This window comes from Zonotrichia leucophrys, chromosome 5 (genome assembly GCF_028769735.1).
Source record: "Zonotrichia leucophrys gambelii isolate GWCS_2022_RI chromosome 5, RI_Zleu_2.0, whole genome shotgun sequence".
Classification (NCBI taxonomy): Eukaryota; Metazoa; Chordata; class Aves; order Passeriformes; family Passerellidae; genus Zonotrichia; species Zonotrichia leucophrys.
Window position 1 is genome coordinate 39,330,350 of NC_088175.1, and position 22,949 is coordinate 39,353,298.

Consider the following 22,949-nt stretch of genomic DNA (forward strand, 5'->3'; position numbering starts at 1 on the left):
GTAAGGAGCGGACTTTAAATAAGCGTATTGTTGGTTGCCGCGACCCACTTCGCACCGTGCGGAGATTTCCCACATATTTTGGTGTCACCTCACGGAGTGAATAACACCGGCGCGTTGCGCAGCCCTAAGTAAGGCCAGCCCTGCCTGAGGGGATGCCGGCTCCATCCAGCACCGCATCACCGCGGGCCCAGTGGCGGCAGCTCCACGGCACAGAGCACAGTGAGGTGTCCCCTCTCTCCCTTTTTTCGTTCCTTGCCTTTCTCCCTCCCTCCTTTTTATCGTTCCTTCCCTCTCTCTCTCACCTTCCCTCAGCGCTCCCCTCAGGCTCAGCCCCCGCCCGGCGGGGGAGCGCCTCGTGCTCCCCTCGCGTGCGCGCACCAATCACAGACGCCCGGAGGGGCCGCGAGCCGGGTGCGCGCGCGCGCCCGCCCTCTCCCTTTCCTACCCACCCCCTCTCCAAGGGCGGAACCGAGAGCCCTCTCCAGCCAATCACAGGCAAACGGTCGTGAAGCGTGAGGCGCGAGCGGGCCCGCGTGCCGAGACGCCGTATAAAAGGGGGCCGGGCACGAGCGCGGGGCTCACTCGCCGCCGGCGCTGACGGCGGAGGGACGCACGCGAGCTGCCGCCCCCGCCCGCCGCCCTAACGGCCGCCGCGCCCCCCCCACGCCGCGCCATGAAAACCAAGTTCTGTAACGGCGACGCCGACCCGTCCCCGCTCGGGCTCCTCCTTGGCCGCGGGTCCGCTGCGACCGGGCAGCCGCCCTCGCCGCTGGCTCACCCCGACCCCGAGGGGAAGGACCCCACCGTGGCGAGCAGAGGCGTTGGTGTCGCGACCCCGCCCCCAGTGCTGCCTCCGCCGCTCGAGGAGGAGTCGCCGCCGCTCGACCCCCGGACGCGGCGCCGGGCGTATCTGTGGTGCAAGGAGTTCCTGCCGGGGGCCTGGCGGGGGCTGCGGGAGGAGCAGCTGCTCATCAGCCCCATCAGGTCAGCGCGGAGGGGGAGGTGGCCCACCCAGGGGGCGGGGACGGGGGCGCGCCGCGGGTCCGAGCCCACACCGGCGGGGGAGGCGAGGGGGCTCCGTCATTAATTTCATTTCATTCTTTTAAATCTTTGCCGGCTTGGGTTTAGTGGGCGGCGGGAGCGGGCCGGTGGGTGCGGGGGCGGTGCGGGGGTCCCGGGGGCGGCGCGGGCTGCGCTGCCGCGCCCCCGGCCCGGAGCGGGCGGCGGTGCGGGGAGGCGGCGGCGGCTGCTGCTGCTGCATCGCCACGGCCCCGTCTCGGCCCCGCGCCGGGGGAGGGGCCCCGCGCCCGGCCGGGAGAGGGATGGAGCCGGCAGGGACCGCTGCACCGAGCTCCCTGCCGGGGAAAAGGGCCTGATGGGCTGGCCCTGGCTGCTCCGCACTGAGAAGTCATCAGGTAAACGCGGTGTACCGGCGATGTGAGTCATCTTCTACAGCACACAGTAACGAGTGCTTGTGACTCAGCACGTTGGCAGCAGAAATATGTAAATTGGGGACGTTCTGGAAGCCATATGATGTAATGTGTTGGAGATCTGTGCCTTCTTTGCAGAATTAAATAGCATCTTTATTTTGCTCCAACTAAACCAATGTTACTTTAGAGTTTCCCCTTTATGCACTGCTTGTCTCACATCTTCCAGACTGATCGTTCTACCTGATCCAACATAGAGTCGAGGACAATTTCAAAGGATACTGTTATCAGTTTGCTTTCCCTATCTTTCTACTTTTGTCCTACACAAATCATGCACACCTGTACCCTAGGTACCTAAGGGAGCATGCACAGTTGACAAAGCTCTGATGTGTAAAAGTGTGGTTAGAACACATCCTGCTCATTTCTAAATTTTTTTTCAAGAAGGCTTTTAAAATAATTAGACACTCACTGAGACCCAGTGCAGGTAGTATTGTTTTCCTAGTGTTTCCTAGTTTCTCCTCACTTGACATGATCATAAGAGTTAATGAAGGGAGAGAACGTTTTACAAAACCAATACAATTCCTAAACAATAGACTAGTCTGATATGTCTAGTTTGAGTTGCTTAATTAAATTTTCATCTGTATTCATGTGTCTTGCTGACTTTGGTTCTTACTTTCTAAAGCCTTACATTTTAGCAGTTATCTTTGTGTTTCTTGGAAACCTTTCATGTGAGACAACACTTCAGAATGGCTTGGGGGTTTCCACATTTGGCAGACGAGCAGATGAGCTGAAACTTAAGAACATATAAAGCCGTGCTAATTGGTAGTTGGGATTTTTTTGGCAAAAGTCTTCTCACCACTTTCATTTCTGGAAGATGCATCATATTGGTTTGCTGATTGTGGTTTCACTCAGTGTGCATTCTCCAGTGTGTCCATTAATATTGCAAAATGATGCTCTTGTACAGCTGTCAGTTAAGTAGCTGTATCTGTATGAGTGAGATGTGCCCTTCTGACCTTTAAACAAGCTGTTGAGTCAACTGACCTTCCAGAAGAACAGTGCTTTTATTATGCTCCTGTATGGATTTCCTTGATAACTTTTCCAGGTAACCTTTGAAGTCTTAAATGCTATAGTGAACTTAATCTACAGTGAAACTTCTGTTAAATGGAGTTGAGCATCACTAAGGCACTCCACTTAGCTTGTCTGGGCTTTCACACGCTGTGCAAGCTGAGCATTTAGGTCATGTAACTATACAGATTATTGAGCTTTAGTCCAGTATTTCTTGTAAAGTATTGTTCAGTGTGCTTAGTTCTTCTATTTAATTATTTATATTTTCACCAAAGTTTCTGTCAGAGGCTTAGAAAAGGCAGCAAATGTTTTTTGGGTTTTTTTTTCCCCACAAAAACCTGTCTAGCAGAGTTCAGATAAAGCCAGAAGTGTAGTTAGTATAATTAACCAATTTTTGGATTGTCTTTGAGTAGCTGACTCTGCTCTTTCTTTGATATCCTTTCCATCTGTCTCTTGGGGTTTTTTCCAACCTGTTCACCTTCATGGTTCAAAGTTACTTCATATCTTGTCTCTAAACATCCTTTTTTGGGTGCCTGCCAAGCCACCTGGTTCTTTTCTGTCTCCTTTCTTAAGCATATTGTGCAGCTGCTGTTTTACCCTGTTTTCTTGAGATTTCTTTTTTCTTCTCCATTGTTGACTTTGGATATGTAGGCCAGCCCCTGTCTCCTTCTTGGAGCCTTTTCTTCCAGAAAGTTTTTTCTGCTTCCCCACTGTGTTGAAAGAGAGCCCAGAAGAATATTTGAAAAAGCATTGAAAGGAATGTCAGGTTAGGACTGAGAACTGCATTTTAGCCACTACATTTTGGATCTGCTGTGGATTCTTGTAATCCAAGGTCACTGCAAGGTATTCTATCTTATAGGCAAAATCACTTGCAGAAGGAAAATTTGAAAATTTCATTCATTAACATAATGATAATTAAAAGATTGCAGAAAGGCAAAGCAGTAAAGAAAATGTGGTTTGAGTGGATGGGTATTCTTAAGAGCCACAAGAACCTCAAGAAACTTAGCATCCCATCAAGATAAACACAAATTAGGGAAATCTGTGCTTCAGTCATTCAAATGAGACACAGGCATGCTGGGTTTTTTACATAATTACTGTTTAACAACAGCATTTTTACAGGAAGAAGTCACAGCATTTATTTTGTTGTCCACAGCTTTATAGATCTAGATAGATACTAGATCAGAGAAGCTGAGTGTGATTTTAATTTGGCAAATTCATGAGCAGCTTATTTCAAATAACTGCTTTAACTGTAAAATTCAAAATTGAAAATGCATCCCTAAGAAAGACAGCAGAAGTGAGACTTCCATCAGCAATGCTGTAGCACAGGTATTCAGGTTGAAACTTTATAGCTGATTTTGTAGCTGCCAATCCCAGTGATAGCAGCTCTTAATTCAAGTTTGGAGTTTTATAGTCACTGCATGATTTTAAACTTTTTCTGCCATTGCTTTGCTTGTGCAACCAAGTCTATCTGACAAGACTCCAGCCAGCATCACTGAGAATAATTTACTTAGCTCTGCATAGTTGTTTGTTCCATTTTACATCCATTTGTTAATAGCTTGAGCTGTAAGTTGGATCAATAGCTCTGGGTGGTGATCTGTACACCAAAAAGCACAAAGCTGCCATTTCTTTATCGAAGCCTCATATGAGTTATGGGTACTGTTGGAAAACTCTCTTGTTAGAGTAGACCAATGAATCACACCAGAAGGATGTTTACTGCACCTGTAATCTGTTGAAAACAAAAGGTGTGCTTTTCCAAGTTAGCTAATCAATGTGTTTGTGTGTCTGCAGAGGGGGCCTCAGCAACATGCTGTTTCAGTGCTCGCTACCCGACACCATTGAGGCAGTTGCAGATGAGCCACGGACGGTGCTCCTGCGTTTGTACGGTGCAATCCTGCAGATGGTGAGTACATACAGGGCTTTGGGAGTGGGAGGGCTTCTGTAGCTTCACTCTTTATGTTTGGAGATCTTCATTTGTGACACTATGCAGCTTTCTCCTTTAGGGAGTGTTTCTGTGGTGGGGGGTAGATGCAAGTTGAAAGCAGTTTTCTTTATGGTTTGTTATTGTCTAGAACTTACACTCCTTTCTACACAGATCCCGACTGGCGTGAATTAGCTGAAGGCTCATTTGCTGTTTGTTTGGGCACTAATGTTTTGTTTATGGTCTTAAGTTTGGACTGTGGTGTTTCAGAAAAAATATACTTCTGTACAGAATATAGGACTTTGACATAACTAGCTAGATTGCAAGAGACTAAACTGCTTAATTTTAATCTTGATAGCACTTACGAATCTTGGAGATTAGTTGAAGGTTTTGTCAAGCTTATACACTGCTCAAGCATTTTATTAGACATTATATGGGTACTTGTGCTGCTAGAAAATTTGATCTGTAGTTTTAGACTAAGAATGAAGTGTGAACATCAATACTGTACAGTCATCTTATTCCAAAACATGCTTTCCTGAATGTGTGAAATGCCTTATAGCTGGCACAGAAACTTAACTAGATGTTTTGTTGAACTCTCTTAATGTTACTTTTATTTGGTTAGTTAAATGTAAATAGTATTGAAATTTGTCACACCTTAAGTGAAGTGGTTGGCAAATCTGTTTCAAATAGTAACATTTAAAAGCAAGACTATTTTGTAGTCTTGTAAAGGTCTCTTCTAAAGCTGACAGCCTGTTACTCTAGCACTGTACAGCAGATCTTCTCTTATCCATCTCTGCTACGTACTTGATTATATTGTAAATAAGTGATCATAATGTAAGTGTTTAACCTTATGAAAAATTGCAGCTTCATAACATTACATCTGTATGTTGGCATTTGTTTCTGTTTGACTTAGAGGGTCTGGTTTTATTATCAATTAATTTTATATTTTCCAGTACTCAGTCACTTGCTTTGAACAACTGATCCAATATCTGCAGAAGATTTTCTGTTCCTGAGATTTCAGCCCATTCTTCCTGCTTCTGCTGTCTTGACCAAACTTACTGTTAGAAGTCTCATTAGATACTGTTGCTTTACTGACTTTGAAGTGCTCCTTTATTATGTTATGTGAGTTGTTAACTTTCCTGTGGTAACAAACTTTACCAGAAATATGTAAGATATCCCAGTGGTTTGGAATAGCATGAATTGCTTGGCTACAGCACCATATGTGTGTTGGGAAAGTTAAACAAGAAAAGTGTGTAGAAGTTCAGTAATTTAAGCTTAAGTAGTTTCTAGTTTCACTCTCAGTAAAAGCAGAGTGAAAAAAAGGGGAGTGTGAAACTTTGTTTCCAAAATGACTCCTAGGATTGATGCTAAGTTGGGGTTATTTTTAAGAATTATTACTGGTTTCAATACTGAGTTAATATGTAGAAAGCTTGAGTAGGAACATGGGCTGTAAAACTATTGTAGTGGTAGAGCTTCTGTTTCCCAAGAGCTGTAAAGAAATATGGCCTTTCCCTTATTTTTCAAAGTAAAAATAAAATGGATTCTAGAATTTGGCTGCCCTCTTCTTCCCTCAGGGTATTTTTTAACTTGCCTCTTCTCTGCCCCTATCCACTGAAGAAATCAAAATAAATTTTTGGGCTCTAAAATCAGAACTAATTTGGTTTGAAAATTGAAAGTGTGTTCATAACTTTCTAACCTTTCTGCTCTTGGTATTGAAGGATCTTTTGAGATGTCTAACTTCCTTTATTTCCATAGTGGCAGTGAAATGACTGCTCTTGTTGGTGCAGTTCACTAATGGTTAAGTAAGCAGAGAAAGTCCCAAGGTAAAACTTTGATTGCATTGAGGTTCACAATTTTTGTCAACAAACATTTGTCTCTTCCAGCCCCTATACCTTAAATGCAAGTTAAAATATAAGCAAACTGTTTTATTGGGTATTTTGAAAACCTCACATAGGATTTCTGAGTTTCTGGGTGGCATCAGCAGAATGTTATTATAAGCCTGTTAAGTGGGAGTAATTTGATATTTTTAGTAAAGTTGCTTAAGTTAAAATCCCTGTAGGAATTAAGGAACACTGCTAAAGTAAGTTGAGTTTTGAGACCTTATGCTAAAATCACAACTTAATTCTCAATGACTTTATTGTAACTGCCACTGGGTATTAGTAGTTACCACTTGTTTGTCTGAGCCTTTGTAGTATGTTTTAACTCTTGTCCATTTTACTTTCTGTTGAAATTGGAGCACAAACCAGTGATATCAGTTCTTTAGCCCGGTACTGTAAATACTGTGTATCTATAGCAACCTGCACCTAATTATTGGATGTACAGAAGACAAGTTTAAGTTAAAATTTTGAATACAAGTGAAAAATGGATCTCTCATTACTAACTTAAGAAGGAATGATACTGGCACCATAATTCTTTGAGCCACCTTTTAAAGGAACCTTTTTTGCAGTTTGAAAATAGCTCCAGTTTGCTTATTATGACTCTTGGAAGACACAAATGTCAGTACATGAAACTCATCCAATATAAACCATGCCAGCTGGCTAAAGCTGCCACACAGGGAAGGCTTTGTGCCTTCCTCTGTCATAGCTGATATGTTTAAGCCAATTTTTTGTGTGCATGACTGTTTTGGGGGGAGCTGGGTGGAGATGAACTGTGCTGGCTCGGCCATTATGATGAATGGTCGCACTGGCATGGATGTTTATAAATCAAGGACTTCTCTTGAGCATATCCTTGAGCAGAACTTTTTTTTTAAGACAAGTATTGTACTTGTGACAGGTTAAAGTACTAACCACATTAAAACTCCAATGTTTGAGGCACAATGCAGATATGTCCTACACTGAAAAAAGGGAAATGTCTTACTCTGCTTCACTTACTCTTGCTCCAGCTTAGTTGCTAAATTTAAAGGGAGCATTGAAAGTAAAACTTGTGGCAAAATATCTTTAACTGTTGGTTGTATTAGTGTAAACAACTGAAACTAAAGTTTATCTAACAATATGCCATTTAATGTCCAGATTTTAAAATTGGATTTCATATTTATAGCACTATAGTGTTTCTGCTTAAATGCAAAATAGCATATTGAGAATTCTAATAGGATTTCAACATAAGGTGGCATCAACACAAAATAAGCTCAAATCAAGGTGAAATTTAAGTTCACCTATCAAAAGGTAACTTGGATTGATTCCCGTTCTTTTACACATGTTAAAAGAACATTGAATGCTGACTCACTGGGACTCTGTTACCTTTACAACAGCCAAAACCAAAATCTTGTATACAAATGAGGAAAAACAAACCAGGATACCTAATGTTCCTTTCTGGTCTCTCAATTTCTATGTGAACAGATGCCAAATGATTATAAATGGTTGCCACGGTTCTGTGGTAAATCTTTTTCCATACCTGCCTTGCTGCCTTTTATTTTGTCTAACTAAATAAAATGCAGACTGCTGTGTAACTGTAATGATCAACGTCTTCTGTGGTTGTTGGTGTCCATGTCTGTTTGTAGCATGGAGTAACTACAAATCCCTGGCACTGGCAGACGGCTTGAAAGAAAGCAAGCACCTCTTACGGGGATATATTTGTGTTGGGTGGCATTAAGGGTGTTCTGGGGTAATGTACCACTTTAGTTGTATATGCATGTGTTCTCTGCTGCAGGCTTGCCCATGCGATCGTGCCTAGAGCACTCTGGTTTCCAGGTGACAGACACGATTCACGGTATAGTATGAGATCTCTGAAGTGGAGCATTCTCTACAGCTTTCATTTTCTTTAGTCCTGGATTTCATTGTTTAAAAGTAAGCCTTAAGTAGCACCAGCTACTGTCTGTGCATCTGAATGTTTACAGCAATAACAGAATATCAAAAACTTGTCCCTTCCTTTTCTCTGCTCCCTCATAACAGAATGGTAACTTGAAATGTAGAGGATTGGAGTTGTGACTTTTGTGGAGCCTGAATTGGGAATTCTTCACATGCTAGATTTTTAGGACTTCAGCAAATTAGTATTGGTTCCTTCAGGTCTGACCAGGGATAAGTGATTAATGGCAGATCCTTAGAAGCAGAAATGGTTATTGCTAAACCATATTGCTGGTTTTGTTCCATACGCTGAAGTTCAAATTGACATCTCCTGACATCTTCTAGAAAAGTTTCCCCTGCTCAGGTCACCTCTAACCTCTGAGGAAATTCGTTGTGATTTAAAATTTGAATTCCTAGGGATTTATCTGATTCCAAGTATTACAGAATTTTGAAGTGTTGAAAACTAAAGCTGAGTAAGCTCAGGAAAATTGAGTTATATTTTATTCAAATTTGTGAACAGAACTCAAAGTTATGTATGAAAAAAAAAGATGAAAGTTTGTTCTCTGTACAGAATTCTCTGGTCAAGCATCATTTGAGTTTTTTGGTAAGACACTTATCTTTCAGCTACAGAAGAAATTGGGGGCATTAGGAAGCAAATGTTGAACTCAATTTTCTGTATCAAATTGCCAGATGTATAAACACTGTCTGGTCATCTGAGCAAAGATCAATGTGTACTGTTTCCCGTTCAATGTACATGATCTCAAATTAGACTCTAAACTTCTATTGAATATAGTTGTCCTCCCTTACTAAAACTGTAGTGAACTTTCTCAGGGCTTTGAGAATAAGTCTTCCCACAATAAAAGCTCTGAACAAATATTTGAAAAAATCTTGAAGCTGTAGAAGACATGTCCTTTTCTAGTTAGTTTCCATGTAGAGAGAACAAATTAAAAAGCTCTAGCAGCTACTCAGCGATTCTCTTTTTGAGGTAATTAAAATCACCTCATTTTTGTCGATGTAAATAGCTCCCAGAATTGGACATTAGTTGGAGTGGGATATTAAGAGTTATGGAAAACGTGAACTTGTTTGATTTCACCAAGAACAAGTGAGTTAAATAGATTAATCAAATTATGAGATGCCTTATTTTGAACCACTGTTCTCAGAGGTGAGTGTGGAATCAGGAAATAATCAAATTCTACTACTTTAATCTGTTAAACTCTTAAAGTTCTGGTACATAATATTGCATCCTGCAAACTTTGTTCTCCTTGCCCATGTATAGTGAAGAATTTCCTAATCCTAGGCTGCGTATACAGGGCCGCTTGTAAAGTCTGATCCTCTCCAAGCTCCCATTCATATTTGCAAGTTATTTACATATTTGTATTCATTTTCTTCTGGAAACTAATGCTCCATGCTGAGGGAACAGAAAAGAGGGAAGGGATGTTGCAGAAGTCTCCTCTTTGGATGACTGCAGTAAAGCCCTAACTGTCCCTTTCTAATGGCAGAATGCCAGATGCCATTAGGCTGTCTCCAACACCAATTTGAGGTGGACTTTTGGAACTGGCTAGCTCTTTATATACAGTATGACCTCTGGAAAGCAGATGCCAGTTCAGGTTTTAGGGAAAAGTCTAATGTGCTTACCTTCTGATTGAACTGAACCATTCTGAGAGCACCATTTATCAGGAAAGACTCCTGAATGGTGAGTAACTTTCTGACTGTTTCAGAAAAATGAGTGGTATTGATGTAGACCATGCTTGTTCAGAGAAGCCCTTTCTAAATGATTTTAATGCTATTGAGTAGTTACACATTTAGCTGTAGTGAATATGTTTGGACTTCATTAATTTCCTTGAAAGCAATATAAAGTAATAGTAGTTTCCATATTGTCTTGTTTTAAACGTACATAGTAGTGTTATGGGAAGTACTTGCTGAAAGACCATGGATTGTTGTTAACTACCCTTCTTCTATAGCTTCTGAAATACTGTAACTGCAGAGCTTGTTGTACTGTACTTAAGGCAGCTGGTGTTGCTTAACTGTATTCCATTAAGTTCATATTTCCACCCTTGTTTTGGACATGTTAGAACTTTGGAACAGGAAGGTGTGCACATGGTTCTGTGAATGCAATGTTTGTGTTCAGAAGGTGGAGATGCAGGCTGCCTTTATGGGCCTCTAAAGCTAGTCTGGTTTAAACAGTCTATGGTGGAATTGCAACATAAATAGCAGCCACAAACTGTCACTAATTCTAAGCAGATATTTGCTTTCTCTTCTCCTTACCTTCAAGCCCTTTAAAGGACAAGGTTTTTAATACATCTTGTATTTTTAAATGTGCAGCTCTATTAAAAGCATGTGCCATTGAGGGTTCAGTTGCTGAGGGTATGGTTTAATGTTCTGAAACTGCTTTATAATGACTCTTAACAACCCTAGCACAATGTTATGCATGGAACTTGTTAAAGTTTTGCTGCTATACTGTGGTCCCTACTGAGAGACCTTTAGCTCACATGGGCAATTCATTCCAAGAACAGTCTTGGATTTGCACAGCCAGTGGTACACTGGACATACAGCCAAGACAGCACGCTCTAAATAAGAAAATTCTAGCCACAAGACATTTGGAAAATAAGGTAATAAGCAAACAAAAGTGCTTTGCAACCTTCATGACATGACTCTTCCAATAAGTCCTTGTAAGGCTTTTATGTAATCTGTAATGCATCTCAAGTGCTTTGGCTGGAAGAATCTCATCCCAGATGTCATGCAGAGGGACTTAATTTTCTCTTAATTAAAAACATTCCTCTGAGCTTATGGTGCATTGAAATCTTGTTTTGAAAGACTGGGAAACAATAAAAATAAGTGAAAATCAGGTATTTACACGAGTGGCTTGGTCTCAGTGGCACATCCTTTTGAAAGATTTTGGAATTGTTGAAAGTGTGGTGGTCAGAGGTCAGATGGATACTAGTGCTGTAGCTGTCACAGGTCTGAGACAGTGTTGAGACTTTTAGTTAACTGTAGCTGGTACTTCTACTCCCTTTGTTCTGGTGGCTGCAGGTTAATAACTTGAAATTTCATCTTCTCATTGTGTTTGCTTTTTCTCATTCATAGAGGTCCTGTAATAAGGGGGAGTCTGTACAGTCTCAGAAGGAAAATGACTTGCAAGTGAGTAAATAAATTTGCTTATTTCACAGAATTTTGTAGATTATAGGGCAATGTGGTGATCCTGCTTGTTTTAAACCAGTAGTTATTCCACCTGGACTGTGTCTAGAAAATGTAAAAACTAATGAAGGAAAGAAATTTATTTGCTCACAGAAGCAACATTATGTGAGTATCTGGACAGAGTTTGGAAAGGTTCAAGCATTCCACATTTTGAAGCATCCCCCAACTCTACCCTAAACCTAAATGGTTTCTTATTTTCAATATTGGTATCAGTACTGCTATTTCTAGTTTTAGACTCTTCTTAAGTAGATGAACATCAGTTCTCTGCTTTACCTAATCCCTAATTTTTTAATACACTGATGAATTTCTCTGAGGAAAGTACATGGAGCTGGAGAGAACTTGCTCTTGGACATGAAGTGTTCCTGATTAGCACTGTGCTTGGATCATCTCTGCTCTGCAAACTTTCAAGTTCTTGCATTTGGAATAATTTCTTCTCCTGCAGCATAATGTTTAGCTGAGTGTATCTTTTCCTAAAGTCATCTGAACAGGATTTGGTGACTTAGATTTCCATCCTGGCAGTGTATTTTCAGAAAGGGATAACATTGCAGCATGCTAGCCAGATGCCTTGGTTGTTATGTGTTGTTTTCAGCTCATAATGATTTTGGCAGTGACTAGGGAAAAGTACATTTTACTCAATTGATAAGTGCTGCTTTTCTCCCCTTGTATTTTTTGCCTTCTGGGAATGCCATCTGAAACGTTTTCAAGCATTTGTTTGGTTTTGTTTTGTTTTATTTCCTAGTGAGTTGAAACTGGTTTTAAATTTTTTGTTGTTGAATGACTGCTTTTGAAGTTTTGCTGAACTTTGTTTGGCTCACTGGAAACAGCTACAATCAGTTGAACCAAGATTGAACTGAAAAATGCACTGGTTTGATGCCTCAATTTTTTTTCAAAGATGAAAAAATGGAGATGGCTTGATTTCTCCTCTACCACAATCATGTAGAAAAAGAGTTAAAGTTCTAAAAAACCATAAAAGTCCAAATGAGCCCCACCCTGGTGACAGAAGCTCATAGAAGTTTTGCAGTACAGGAAACAAGGTTTTGAACTTCAGAACTTCATTTTGTGGTATTTGTTGCTTGAAAATACTGATTCTCTGCTGATAGGTTTTCTGCTATTAAACTCAGTGCTGAAATTTCACTGTTGAATCAGTGTTCTCAAGAATTACTGTCAGGATGGATTTGTTAATTCTCATGTGTCTAGGTTATGGGAGGAGATTATATTCTTGAGAGACAATAAAATTCTCTGGGTTCACTGACAAAGTCATTGTAGCTTCTGAGCTGCCTGGTGTGTGACAACTGTGTCCAGACATTGGATAGTTTTCTGTCAGCTCATAAGGCCTCTTGAGAGGAATTTGTGTTTCTTTGGTTTTGCTATAATTGGCAGTAATTTTCCTTAGAATATGACTACTTTATGTATTTTACAGTTAAATTTTTGTTAAGGCAGAAAAAAAAGCAGAAGCTTCAGTTCCAACTGAAGTGTATAAAGGCTCTCTCTATGGGAGTTGCATGCTGGGAAAGTCTTGTAAAAAATATCTATAATTGCTAGGTTTGAAATAAAACATTATCTCAAGTATTCGTTTAAAAACATGTGTGGTCCAATCTTCTTTAGAAAGCTAAATGCAAGTGCTTATGGATCAATCTCTGAAACTGGTCAAAACTGAGAGTTTTAGATCTTAAAATATTGTCTTGGCACCATAAGAGTATTGCAAAGAGTTTGAAAGCATTGAGGTACATAATGTCCTTGGCTACAATGCTTGATCCTTTGAAGTCATCAGGTGAGCATTCATCTGAAGAGTCAGATACCCAGATTTGTTCAGTGTCCATATGAGTATGCTATAGAATTTCTGTCATGTCCTTTAGTGGCTTATTTCCACACCTGCCCTGTGTTTGACAGCAGTGTATGGAGTGGAGACTTGGTAAAAGGTCCCTTGGGTATTATGAAGGAGAGGCCTTTGTGCCTGAGATTACATGGATGGGATTGTTCCAAAACTTATTGGTCTTGTGTTCAAATAACCATTTGGTTTTAGGAGAGGAAAGTTCTTCTAGTGCTTGTCACTTCTGATGCATGAAGAGATGTCTTAATGAATAATAACAGGGGCTTTTTGTACTTTCTGTTATCCAAGAATAGTGAGTTGCTTTTCAGTAAGATATGGAAATAAGGAACTGATACCTTAATGGGAACAGACTTAAAAACTCCTGGTGTTGTACCAGGCGCAGTCCAAGTCAGTGTGGGTTAATAATAGAGTGGACATTCAGTAGCTTGTAACTAATTTCCTTCTTGGTGCTTGGCATTAGATTTCAGAACTGAATGGAAAGAGTTCAGACCTGTGATGGTGAGGGCATGTGAAATGATTAAAAACATTTTTTTGGTGTGTTAGTGGATAAAGCATTTGATGCTTTGAGGAACTGGGATGAAAAAATGGTGGAGAACATAGATGCAATACATTAATATGTAAATTGTCTTAAAGTCTCAGTGCTGCAGAACACAGTTACATGAGTCTTTACTACACTTCAATATGAAACATTAGAATTTATTGAAGATCTCAGAATAATGTGTGGGACAATAATAAAAATAATTTATCAGTGGTGCTGCCTGGAGTGTACTCAAGAGTGGAACTTTAGTATAGAGTTATATACTGTCTGATATTGTGTTGACTGCAATAATGCAAAAGGATCTGTGGTCAGAAATACCTGAGAGGTTTCTTAATGTTGTGGTCTTCATACTTAAACTTTTACGTGTTATAGGTCTGACTCTGAGATGAACTGCTCAAAAGTAAGCAGATGCTTGGCAGATCTTTAGGATTTGAGTAGAGCTGGATTCTGATGAACATAATGGCTAGAAGTAGATATTTATAATGTGACCTCTGTGCTTACTTACAGATAATCTTACCCATCCAGAAAGCTACACTTCAGTGATTTTTAACTGTGTTTTTAAGACCAAATATTTCATATTTCTATTAACTTTTAAATACATATTAAAAAGTTGTCTGCTTGTCGTTGCTATGAACCAAGCCTATTGATGTATGAAAACCTTAGAGAAAAGTTACTGAAACTTGAGGTATGCTTGGGGGTAGAAAGGGAAGAACATTTATTCACACACACATTCCTTAGCAGGAGCTTAAATTGCTTCCTCACTTCAAAAAAAAAAAAAACCAAACAACTTAGGATTTCCTTCCATTAAGCACATTCTAAGTCGATCTTCTAAATGAAAAGTGTTGTTCAGTTCATTCACTTGTGTAGCTAAAATGCTCTTTTGAGAGGTAGTGTTCTGAAGAGTATTAAAATAGTTGATATAGGATAATATTTGTAGTTCCTGTGTTGTGTTTCAGTGGCATGAGCTCCTCCAGGAAATGAATTTGCAGAGTTCTCACAGGGTTAGAGAGGAGTGTTTTGGTTTTTGCAGTTTTCCTTTGACATGGCCCACCAAAATGAAGTAATACAGGTTTTCTTCCCCAGCTTTAAACTTGAAAGCAAAATATTTGTATTGCTCCCATGCTGACTAAAAGTTATTAGTCAAGAAACTTTGATTAGTAGAATGTTGAGTCTTTTCAAAGCTAGCCCTGAAATTTCTCACTTGGTAACAGTTTAGCTGTTGCACACACCCACGTTATTTGCTGTGCCAGCACCAACTAATGCTTTGATTTCTTTGGTAGGGAGCAGAAGCCATGGTTCTGGAAAGTGTTATGTTTGCCATTCTTGCAGAGAGAGCACTCGGCCCAAAGCTCTATGGAATCTTCCCACAAGGGCGACTGGAGGAATTCATTCCCGTAAGTCCTGCTCACAATTAGTGGGCTGCTGGAAGCTCTTGCAATTGTTCATGACAAGGTCTCTGGACTGCCCAGAAAAGCAGGGATGTGGGAATGGAATACTTGGCTGCCTGTAGTAATTGCTGTCTGTAATTTGATGCAGTTAGAGTGGGTGTTGGAGAGCCCCATTGTAGCTCTTGCCAGGGGGAGATATCTAAAAACTCTTCAACTCTAGCAGAGGAGAATAAATGAAGATAAAAAGCGTATTAGATACCAAACATAGCATGGGGAAGCTGTGGAGTAACACTTCCCTTTAGCAGCAACAAGAGCAGACGCTTTTGGTTCTTAAATATTTATACTTGATCTGCTTTGAAGATATTCTTAGTGTGAGATGTGATACTCCCCAGGTCTTGAATCTAGAAGTGAATTGATTAAGTTGTTAGTAGGGCTGGCTAACAACTTGGCAAAGGCAGCAACTTTGTAAGTTCATCTGTGAGCAAAAAAAGAGTATTGCTTGAGTACTACACTAGTATGTCACAGTAACCTAACAGGAACCTAATGCTAGTGTTTATAACTAGTCACAGTTCTGTAACTCATCAATTAACTGTATTGTAAGACTACTGTATTTTATTACAGAGCAGGAAACTGAGCACTGAGGAACTAAGCATACCTGACATATCTGCGGAAATAGCTGAGAAGATGGCCAGATTTCATGGCATGAAAATGCCATTTAATAAGGAACCTAAGTGGCTTTTTGGAACAATGGAAAAGTAAGTTATGCAATACTTTATGGGGGAAAAAAGGTGACCCACTGTAATTTTGATAAGCAGATCATTCTTCCTGAATGCCTGAGAACACAAGCTTTCACTGTACCCAGAAACTATCACATGAAGGACTTCAGTTACCTTGAAGAACAGTAATGTTTTCTTCAGTAACTCTTTCAAACTTCCTTGATCATAGTATGGGAAAAATAATATACTCGTTGTTACAAATCCTTTATTATTGTCTTCTCTTACCAGGTATCTAAATCAAGTGATGAGAATTAAATTCACCAGAGAATCCCAAACCAGAAAACTGAACAAACTTCTCAGTTACAATCTCCCCCAGGAAATGCAAAATCTAAGGTAGGCTTACTTTGTCTATTACTATCTTCTAATCTCCACAGTTTCTGGATCGATTTTTGTATACTTGTTCAGACATGTTATACAGTGTAACACTTGATATTCATCTTACTTTGCAAGCTGGGGGTTCTTTTTGGTTCTGTGACCAACCTGAGTCTCATACAAATACAAAATTCTATGATGAAACTGCTGATCTGACATACTGATCATGAAGTCAAACTTTATTGTGCTGATGCTTTGTTCCTAATTAAGAAAATAGGCTGTTGCTGGGAGGGAATAGTGTTTCAAATTCTTATAACAAAATTACCTGGAAGTGGAACTGAACTTAGTGACTTGTTACTTAAAAGATGCTCTGTTGCTTTTTTCCTAGAGCTATGCTTGAAGCTACTTCTTCACCAGTTGTATTTTGCCACAATGATTGTCAGGAGGGTAAGCTGCTAATATTTCAATATTGCTCAGTCATTTACTGTTGAGCCTTTTCTGGTGACTTGTTGGCTTCTCTGAGATGTAGCCACGTTGTGGAGGTACTGCCCTGACTGGTGTGCTCCAGTACCAAAGCAAAGTATGGGTTCTGCAGCCCTTCAGGCTTTTTCAGAGACCTCTGCTGTGACTGGGTTAAGCCAAGAATGTACTCATGCTCTGGTAGCACAGGTCAGTTGATGATGGGAGCCTTGTGTTTTGTGTTTAGACCATCCCTTGCTTTGCTGCAATACACATGATTAGAGTAGGGTGTACTGGAGTCATTCTAAAAGAATGATGCCTAAGAAGTGCAGTGAGTGGTGAAATGGAGGGCAGTTTGACATGGCAGTTTTTAATTGCTACTGATAAGAAACATTAGGAAAAAACCTTATCCACCTTTTTTTAGTGTTGTCTGGGAGTCATGAAAGGAATAACAATTTTCCTGAAAAAGATGAGGAGGAAGCAAGGCTGAAGGTGTGTTGGGTATGCTGTGTCACCTGAACAGTGGGTAAGCTGGGCTGAGCTGGAAGGATGCTCTAGTGGGACTGTGTGCAGGGCTGTTGTTGTCACTGGTCCCAGCTTTGGCTGAGGAACTGCCCTGCAGGGTGGACACAAGGATAGGCAGCAGAAGCAGAAAAGGCCACTATAACCTGAGATGTCAGTGGAGGTCTCCTTGCTGATGTGGCAGGGTGCACGGCTGGAGGAGTCAGAGCATAATAGGGCTGAGGCAAGATGAGGAGCCTAAAGCTCCAAGGGATGTGGGGGATGTGTGTGAAATACTGTGCTGCTGTTTCTGTTGGTGCAAGAGTGTGGCATGGAGAACAGATGGACCTGCAGAGTCACACACCTGCAGAACTTGACGTTGCTCTACATTTGTTTACTATCTGCTACTTGACAGAGGCAGACTTGATGTCTTTTAGATGAATTATAGTGACTGTATGACTTGAAAGACACATAAGCAATTGCCTAAACTTTCTGTATAGGTACTGGTTGTGCCACGTATTAGAACAGCAGAGTGATCAAACTGCTGAAAAGCAATTTCTGTCCCAAATGTTGCATGATCAGTGATAGTCCTATGCTGATTGGAGAGATGCTGTGAAATTCATAGATCTCAAGCTGTGCAAAGAAACAATGCAGGAAGGACTGGTAAGGCTGACAGGACCACCTGAGCCAGCTGCAAGCTGAACTGGGGAAAGAGGATCCTTGGGAGAACAAATCTGCCTCTCCCTGTACAGAAAAAACTTTGTTGCTTTCAGCTTTACAAGGTAAAGCTATATATCTCAACTTCCAGAGAGCTGGTGAACAGCCAGTGCAACTTGGCTTTAACTAAACCCAGCTGGCAACTCAGCCTCACAGAGCCACTCAGTCTTCCCAGTGAGATTGGGAAGAGAATTGGATGGGTAAAGTGAGAGCTCACAGGCTGAGATCAAGGCAGTTAATTAGGGAAAGCAAAAGCTGCTCACACAAGCAAAGTAAACAAAGAAATTAATTCACTGCTACCCACAGGCAGGCAGGTGTTCAGCCATCCCCAGGAGAGCAGGGCCCCATCACACACAGCAGTGACTTGGGAAGACAAACACCATCACTCCAAACATCCCCTCTTCCTCCTTCCTCCCACTCTACATAGTGAGCAGATAGTATGGAATATTCCTTTGGTCAGCTGTTCAGCTGTATCTCCTCACAACTCTGCCTGCACCCTGATCCCTTTTTGGGCTGGGCTGTGAAGCAGAAAAGACCTTGACTCTACAGAAGCACTTGCTCTGCAATAACAAAAACATCCCTGTGTTATCAACACCACAAATCCAAACACAGCCCTGTGCCAGCTACTGTGAAGAAAGTGAACTACCCCTGCCAAAACCAGCACACCTATAACTTTTCAGTGCAGATATAAGGGATAACTAGGATTAGCTGAACAATGTTCCTTGAGATACACAGTATTGCTTTTTTCTGATTTTCCTGCATTATTAAATATGCAGTATTATCTTAATTTTCAGGTAATATCTTGCTTCTGGAAGGCAGAGAGAGTTCAGAAAACCAAAAGCTGATGCTCATTGACTTTGAATACAGCAGCTATAATTACCGGTAAACACTTTCTTTTCTCTTCAGCATGGGAGTGTTCTTTTCTGCATGCTGCAGGGAGGCCAAGTGCTGCATTACTGATTGTTTGTCTATTTTAGTGAATTGTGTTCTGCTTTGATAGTGGTGGTTAGCAAATATAACTAATCAAACAGTTCTGTTCTGATGCTGTTGAGTTGAGGCACACAGCAGAGGCAAAGTTGTTGTGGCTACTTGATTGTTCTGATTACAGGGTTTGTTATGCACATATGGCTTCTTGCTTGCATGTCAAAATTTCTTTCTAGTGGGAAGCTGAAGAAAAGGGTAGATTTTGTGTGCATATGTATGTAGGGCAGCTTTGCTTCATGTTTATTTCTGTCCTTTCTAATGGCTTTTTCATCTATGCAGATAAGAATACAAGTTACATGGTTATGCAACATGCTTGTTTTTCTTCCCTCAGACATGTAGTTAAGTGTTTTTAAGGATGATCTAAGTGTATATAGTCACTGGGATTAAACACCACCATAGCAAGAACATAATAAAAGAGTGAATTCCAATAATGTAAAAGTGGAATATGTTGAAAACTTTGAATATGATCTCTTTGCCTGCAAGAATGCCAATGTTAGAGATGTCTGACTTCATACTGACATGTACTACATACTCAAGTATTTTTACTGTGTCTATTGGTATAAAGTTTGGTAGCAAAGTCTAATATTTTCATGTAGCTGATAGCTTTCATTCTTAACTGCCCCTCTTTACTGTTTTATAATGACTTGCAAAAAGTTGTTTGCTGGTTATCAATTCCCTACCTCCAGGAAAACTGCAGTAAATTCTGAGTAGCCCAGTGCTTTTAAACTTGATTTTGGGTTTGCTTAAAAAATACCCAGATTGCTAGTTTGCAAATACTGAGGTACTTTGTTTCTTTTTCAGAGGATTTGACATTGGAAATCACTTCTGTGAATGGATGTATGATTATTCATATGAGAAGTACCCATTCTTCAAAGCCAGTGTTCTTAAATATCCTTCGAAGAAACAGCAGGTAGACACAGAAGTCATAGTTAAATGCCAGTGTCCAGTCTTCATATCGTGACTTTTTCAGTTCCCTTTTGGGCTTGTTGTGTCCCAAGATATTTCCTCCATGACTTCAAGTGTAATAATTTGTCTAATCATGACTAGCTTTGCTTTAAAAATCATAGTAACTTAATAGCTATTCAGGACAGAATATTTACTATGTGTGGTATACCCATCTACCACAAAAAGTCCAGTAGTTGTAGACTGCAACTGTGAAATTAATTGGCAGTAGCAATATACTGCCTGTCCTAACATGATAACTTTTCTTAAACCAGACTTTCAAGCAATTGTTAGGAGCCCTGTTAATCTTAAAGGTAACTCCAGCACTGGATGGTTGGAAAAAAACAAAGGCCTGCCTAGGCCTGAAAGAAACCAATATATCTTGAGATGAAAAGTTGTAACTCAGTTGTTTACTTGCCTTCCAGCTTCATTTCCTCTCCAGTTACCTGTCTGCATTCCATGATGGCTTTGAAAATCTGAGCAATGAAGAGAAATCTGAACTAGAAGAAGTAGTGTTGGTAGAAGTTAACAGGTAACTTGCCTTGCACAACTGTATCTTCAGACTTCCACTGTGGTACCTATCCTTGTACATACCTCACTGGTGAGGAATTTGATCCAAGAGAGATTGAAAGCTGTTTATATGTGCTAAAGAATGATCTGTCCACTGTAACATTAGATATGTGTTATACACTAATAGTGAAGTAAACAGAACACTACTCAATGGGGCATTATTTTTGTAAAATCATAGTTGAAGAAAAGGTGTGGATATCCCCAAACTAGGGAATAATGTTGTAAGAGGATAGGGAAATAAGGTGGTGTGACTTAACTAGGCATTTATTTCAATAACATAACCTTGTAATTTCAGGTTTGCCCTTGCATCACACTTCTTCTGGGGTCTGTGGTCTATTATACAAGCAAAGATCTCATCCATTGAGTTTGGGTACCTGGTAAGTTTTATAATTGTAGTTTTACACTACTGAAAACAAATACTCTAAATAACCTGCAGTACATTATTGAAAATGCAATGGAATGGCCTCTCACAGCAACTCTCACAGTATCTTCTAAGAGGTGTGAAACTTTTAAAAATCCTTTTGTTACTAGTTTGTGCTCTTTCCTTAGGAATGTACACAACATCTAAGATCATAAAAACTTCAGGAATTGTTCCCATGGTTATGTAGGAAGTGTATAGCCTTGTGTCCAGCAGCATTATTCTGCTATAAGACATCCCAGGCAAGAGAGAGGCCAACATGCAGTGAGAATTTCAAACTAAGTGCAAACTCAAAGTGCACATGCTGTCCCTTGGTGATGTTCAGTGTGCAGCAATATCTGTGCCAGGTAGCAGCTTGTACTTGAGCAAGGGATCAGACCAGCTCTTGCTCTGTGCTCAGTGTACTGCAAAGTGGTAGGACTGGCAGGTAGATGGAATATCTTACTCAAGTGTTGCAGGAGCCAGCCTTTTCAGTGAAGTCCTGGCCTTTTTAGTACCTGGTTTTTTTTTGACATTTTGGCAGCAGCTAATTGTGTTAGAGTGGAAACAAAACTGGAGGAAATTTTAAGAAGCCAGAACACCTCTGTAGAGATTATCCTTCTGAATAAAGCTAATTAGTGCATTGAGATGATGGATTAGGAAAGTAACACAGTTAATACCCCGTTGTTTCCCCATCCCAAAGAAACCAGCTGTTTACTGTATTGAATACTGAATGTCCCTTATTTCTCCAGGAATATGCGTTATCCAGATTTGATGCCTACTTTGATCAGAAGAGGAAGCTGAAGGTGTGAATGTGGGAGGAGTGGACTGTTGGGTACTGTATGAAGAGGGCAGCTGAACAGAACTTTCACTGTGCTTAGGCTACTGTATCTCTAATGAAGGTGTCACTGAATTCCAGTTCCTGGGAATGCAGGTGTACAGTACTGAGGACTATAAAAATTACTTGTTTACAGTTCCATAAATAGTTGGAAAGAGACTGGGAGGCAAAAGTAAAATACAACCATGCAATATCTTTAAATCTTTTCAATCTAGGAGCTATTTTGTATTATGGGAGAAGCTTAAAATTAGGTGTCAATACCACATGCATCAGAGCAAACTTGCTGTGGGTACATTTTGGGGGGATGTTGGCATTCTGGTTTGTGTTGTAAGCAGAACAGCTGTAAAAGCTGATTTGTTGTAGGCACTGCCTCTTGAGGAAAAGGAAAAGTGAAGAAGACAGCTGCTAAACTGTGAAGTAGGCTTAAGAACTTACTGTGAGTTTAGGTTCACCATGCCCCAAGAACACTATCTTCAAAGCTGCTGATACCTTACACCACTTTAACCAGAAACAACTAAACACATTGGAGCAGTGTGCTTTACAGTGTGAATGACACACACATGAATGTTTCTCTAGGCTGGTGTGCCTGGGAAGTGAAGTATGAATGAGCTTTGAACTGGACATTCTGAAGGAGTTTGTTTTGAACTGTTTGTTCCATGTCATTCAAGAACATGCCTGGTTCTCTTAAAATGCTGTGTCCTGCACAGGGAGTTCTGTGGGCTGGCAGCACTGGGAAGAGTGCCTTGAATTGCTCTAGCAGCTCCCCAGATAACTGGATTGGCATTGACAGTACTGCTAATTGAGGCCCATCTCTCTTCTCATGTTGCCACAGTATATGGCTGTAATAAATAGAGCCAAAGACTGTGGAGAGCACTTCAGGAAATTGCTGTTCTGCCCATCCAGTTCTTATGTGGCTTGAGAGGTGCTTTTCTTGCACCTTCAATTCTCATCATGTTCCAGGAATCCAGTAAAGTGGAGCATCTTGTGGGGAACAATAACATGTATATTGAAACTTGAGTATAATCTCTGTATATGCCATCTAAAGACTTCTTTTGATTTTTTGGGAGCTTGTTTATTTTGAATGTTATTTGTTTGTGCTTTCTAACACACTGTATTATAAATAAACTTCTAAGTTTACCCTTTTTGACTTGTATAGCAAATACTGTTTGAAGCGGCTGAAAAAATGTGCAGCATTTCATGTACTGTATAGCAGAACTTGTAAAAGCTGTCATGTTACTCTCTTGTACAGAGAATCATTTTCCATACATTCAGTTATTAATACTTTATAATAAATATAAAGCACTTAAAAACA

General features: G+C 40.5%; 1 protein-coding gene across 3 annotated transcripts; it reads left to right on the top strand.

Annotated features, from left to right (window-relative positions):
• Positions 1–574: 574 nt before the first annotated feature.
• Positions 575–22,949, top strand: CHKA (choline kinase alpha). 3 transcript variants are annotated; one of them, XM_064714589.1, is made up of 12 exons: positions 575–984; positions 4,281–4,392; positions 11,274–11,327; positions 15,034–15,147; positions 15,763–15,896; positions 16,146–16,250; positions 16,618–16,676; positions 18,701–18,788; positions 19,692–19,800; positions 20,258–20,364; positions 20,698–20,779; positions 21,552–22,949. In XM_064714589.1, exons 1-12 carry the CDS (start codon positions 674–676, stop codon positions 21,609–21,611), a joined length of 1,335 nt encoding a protein of 444 aa, XP_064570659.1. In that variant the 5' UTR covers positions 575–673; the 3' UTR covers positions 21,612–22,949. The 3 variants fall into 3 exon arrangements, with proteins under 3 accessions (XP_064570659.1, XP_064570660.1, XP_064570661.1); XM_064714591.1 differs by lacking the exon at positions 575–984 and adding an exon at positions 1,288–1,415; XM_064714590.1 differs by lacking the exon at positions 11,274–11,327.

Bases quoted from the DNA above. Each gene is read 5' to 3' on its own strand.
- CHKA (XM_064714589.1), top strand. From the start codon at position 674: ATGAAAACCAAGTTCTGTAACGGCGACGCCGACCCGTCCCCGCTCGGG. The intron at 20,365-20,697 runs GTAACTTGCCTT...TTGTAATTTCAG, and splicing joins GTGTTGGTAGAAGTTAACAG to GTTTGCCCTTGCATCACACT. The intron at 20,780-21,551 runs GTAAGTTTTATA...TTATTTCTCCAG, and splicing joins CCATTGAGTTTGGGTACCTG to GAATATGCGTTATCCAGATT.